This window comes from Limulus polyphemus, unplaced genomic scaffold (genome assembly GCF_000517525.1).
Source record: "Limulus polyphemus unplaced genomic scaffold, Limulus_polyphemus-2.1.2 Scaffold8166, whole genome shotgun sequence".
In the NCBI taxonomy this organism is placed as follows: domain Eukaryota; kingdom Metazoa; phylum Arthropoda; class Merostomata; order Xiphosura; family Limulidae; genus Limulus; species Limulus polyphemus.
This window is the reverse complement of record NW_013673776.1, coordinates 6366-10438: the sequence shown is the minus strand read 5'-3', so window position 1 is coordinate 10438 and position 4073 is coordinate 6366. Positions and strand designations below refer to the sequence as shown.

Genomic DNA, 4073 nt, shown 5'->3' with positions numbered 1-4073 from the left:
TGGTGAAAAATGTTTACTATACAGAACAATCTACGTAATGTTTACTCAGATCAAATCCATGCCTATACTCTATTTTGTGCTCTAAATTTAATTCTGCTTGATACTGATATTGAAGAATCATGAGGAAGATGATACAAAATATTACGTAGTTACCATTTTTAGTATGAAAACATAGCTATTATTAAATATCCAATCTGAAGTTTTAAGTAGAAAACAATTAATTGTATTATTTTAATATCATTATTTTTATGGGATAAAAATAAAAAGTGAGAATTCCCCCAGTCATTGAATTAACTGTTGGATAAAATGTGGTTTCATGATTTAGTGTTTCTCCTTTACAATGTTAATTTGAACATCTTAGTATGATATATCAGTAGAATACAAGCAATTCTGTCTAGTCGTACAAACCAATAACAAAACTTCCTCTGATAGTTTAGTAGTTCGCATAATGTACAGTAACCAGATCATCAGTGTTGTTCTTGTAGTTTATAGAATGTACAGTAACCAGATCATCAGTGTGTTCTTGTAGTTTATAGAATGTACAGTAACCAGATCATCAGTGAGTTCTTGTAGTTTATAGAAGGTACAGTAACCAGATCATCAGTGTGTTCTTGTAGTTTATATAATGTACAGTAACCAGATCATCAATGTGTTCTTGTAGTTTATAGAATATACAGTAACCAGCTCATCAGTGAGTTCTTGTAGTTTATAGAATGTACAGTAACCAGATCATCAGCATTTTCTGTTAGTTCATGGAAGATAAAGTAACCAGACTTCAGTGCCTTCTAGTAATTTGCAAAAGGTGAAGTAACCAGAATTTCAGTGACTTCTGGTAGTTTATGGAAGGTAAACCAGACCTTCAGTCTTCCGGTAGTTTACGGAATGAAAAGTAATCGGAACATCAATGTAACCTGACCATCACCATTTTCTGATAATTTATGGAAAGTATAGCAACCATACATTCAAAAAATAAAAACTGCAAAGATAAAATCATAACAGCAAACCTTTTGCCTGAAGCACAAACAGATGTAAAGTATGCAGACCTAATAAAAGTATTCAGTAGATGTAAAGTATGCAGACCTAATAAAAGTATTCAGTAGATGTAAAGTATGCAGACCTAATAAAAGTATTCAGTAGGTGTAAAGTATGCAGACCTAATAAAAGTATTCAGTAGTGTAAAGTATGCAGACCTAATAAAAGTATTCAGTAGATGTAAAGTATGCAGACCTAATAAAAGTATTCAGTAGATGTAAAGTATGCAGACCTAATTAAAGTATTCAGTAGGTGTAAAGTATGCAGACCTAACAAAAGTATTCAGTAGATGTAAAGTTTACATTCCAGAAATGTAAATGAAAAATAAAAGTTTAATATTTGGTGTTTATTTTGTTCATTATCAAAATTATAATGCAATTCTGAAGCAAGTACCATCAGAAGTCATAATGTTTTGTTAAACACCATTACAACTGACGCAGTCTTATGTATTTCGAGTGTGGCTTAGAGATACAGGCCCATAACATTTGTAACCAAAATATTTTGAATTCCTAACTCAAAGTGGAAGAGCAAAAAGCTTGAACATCCAAATTCAACAGATATAGGCAATGAATGACATTACACAGAAATCTGTATCGTTAAAAAAAGATAATGTTCTGACAAGTCTATTCACAGACTTGTCGAAACCACATTCTACCCAAACTTGTATAATTAGAACAACAAATTCAAAATTAGCATAACTGACTTCAGGGTACTATGTGTACTACTGATTTTCTTTCACATCGGTACTGGCTAATGATACTAACAAAACCAGAATAATCAATTATAACTATGTCTGGCCCACTTCCGTACGTCCAACCACAATTACTAAGGAGATAGGGAAAAACAAAAAACTTATCCACAGCACCAACCCTACCCTCATTATATGTTGTCATCTACAGTTATGATATATTAGTCCTAACTTGTTAACACTAACTTGCTGAATCATATTTTACCCCATGATGTTAATTTATGCCACTCTTGTGGTATGTTTATACCATAGAATTAACAAAAGGTAAGACTAATTTATGTTTAAAATTATTATTTTCCTCTCAATACAATGTTAGAAAGCTCAACACCTCTTTGTTTCCTTCATGATTAATATGTAAATGTTTAAAATTACAGTATCTCATTTCTCCATTCCTAACCTGTGTTTTAGTTTAAATGATTTTTGATAATGAAGTTAATTTAAGTGTATAATAGAATCAGTTTCAGTTTTAGTAATTTTCATTAGGGACTGTTTCTTCAAACCACATAGTGACCTGGCCAAGAGCTCATTACAAACCTGAAATCTTTTTGACTACAAGTGAAAACGAGAGCATTAGGCTCTACAGTATCTAAACTACCTAGCTATCCAATGAAACAACACCCTTGTCATTATGTTGTTAGTCTTCAAACGTTAGTTCCAATCTGTTCACTATACACACACTGACTTTACATAAGTACTATAATCTCAGGTTAACAATGAAGTATACACGTACATGCTGAAGGAAATTAAATAAGTCTAAGTGATGCAACTGTTTAAACTTTTCTTAAAACTCTTATTACAATTCCAGTTATGGTTTTAAGTCTTATTAATAGATTACATAAAAAAAAAGAAAAATTAAAGAAAAACAAAACATGTTATATGTGTTTCTACTGATTAGATCAGATGCAGATGTGCTACCTAAAACTTTAAACAAAGATCACAAACACAGGGACAAAGAGTCTAGTGCGTACAGGATCAGAAAATTTACAGCACGATAAGCACTCCAAGAGAACAGAGAGCTAATTCATCATTCCCTAAACAGTGCTTTCCTTCGATATTCCAGAAGAAAAAAGAATGGGTTACTACACATTTCCTTCTGGTTTTCTTGGATATCCCAGAAAGAGATTTTGCTACACAGTTCCCAGACTTTGCTCTCTGGTTTCCTTGAATAAGACTAGAGTCATTAACTTAATGTTATAAAACAACAAGAAAATACAAGAGGACAAGATGTTACACATATATCTGACAACAACTAGCTGCCGACCCACCTGGCATCAGCAAACCACACCCTTTATGGAGTGAACTGTCTTCCTCAGGGCAGCCAATAACAACCAAGCTGCTTTCCATGACTGTGCGGGTCTAGCAGGTATACGACCTGGTTACCAAAGCTAGAAGTACAGGCTTCACAATCCTTCTGTGCGTTCTGAGTCCATTTTTTTGTCATTCAAAGTAATGTGACCTAAGCCCCAAGGTCATGCGAGCCTAAAGTTTGGATGCTGCCAAAAAAGGAAACAAAGAGACGGAGGGAGAAAAAATGGGGGCTGGGACAGGACTTGAGGTTCCTGCCCCCAGCCCTGATACAACCACAAAAATACAGGTAACATACTGGTATCAAAACTGGGAGATTGAGCCAGTGGGTGATGTCACATGATGAGAGTCCAGCAGCATCCACACTTGCCCCTGTACTACAGATAGCTAGTAACCATCACAAGAGCTCATACTGGCGAAGATGCATCCTCTGAATGATATCCCTACAGTCGTTAAAGACACGTCTGATGTTCTCCGTGTCCACAGCACAGGTGAAATGTGGGTAGCAGTAATGCTTTCCGTCACCACTGGCTGTACTGATCCGCTGGAAATGAAGTAAATAGTTCCTGAGTTGCTTACTCACAGTTAGAGTCCATTAATATTTCTTTTTAATTGCAACACATTTTTCATTTAATATTTAATGTAAAACAGTAATAATATTCAATTTTTTTTTGTTGCTTCATATTAACATCTACTTGGATTGCAACAGTTTAGATAACTTAAGGAATCTATGAAATTCAGTTTACACTTAAACTTAGTACAATTTGATTTTTAAATTTATTATATAGATGTGTTTTAAGAATCATGTTTTTGTTTTTTATATAAAGGTGTTTTAAGAATCATGTTTTTTTTATATAGAAGTGTTTTAAGAATCATGTTTTTGTTTTTTATATAAAAGTGCTTTAAGAATCATGTTCTCGTTTTTTATATAGAAGTGTTTTAAGAATATTGTTTTCTTTTTTTATATAGAAGGGTTTTAAGAATCATG

General features: G+C 33.3%; 1 protein-coding gene across 1 annotated transcript in view; it reads right to left on the bottom strand.

Annotated features, from left to right (window-relative positions):
- Positions 1 to 485: 485 nt before the first annotated feature.
- Positions 486 to 4073, bottom strand: part of LOC106475164 (guanine nucleotide-binding protein G(s) subunit alpha) — a 9620-nt gene continuing 6032 nt past the window's right edge. The window contains exon 4 of the mRNA XM_013935860.2: positions 486 to 3629. Coding sequence (XP_013791314.1) covers positions 3483 to 3629 — 147 coding nt within the window. The 3' untranslated portion in view covers positions 486 to 3482. The remainder of the gene's footprint in view (positions 3630 to 4073) is intronic.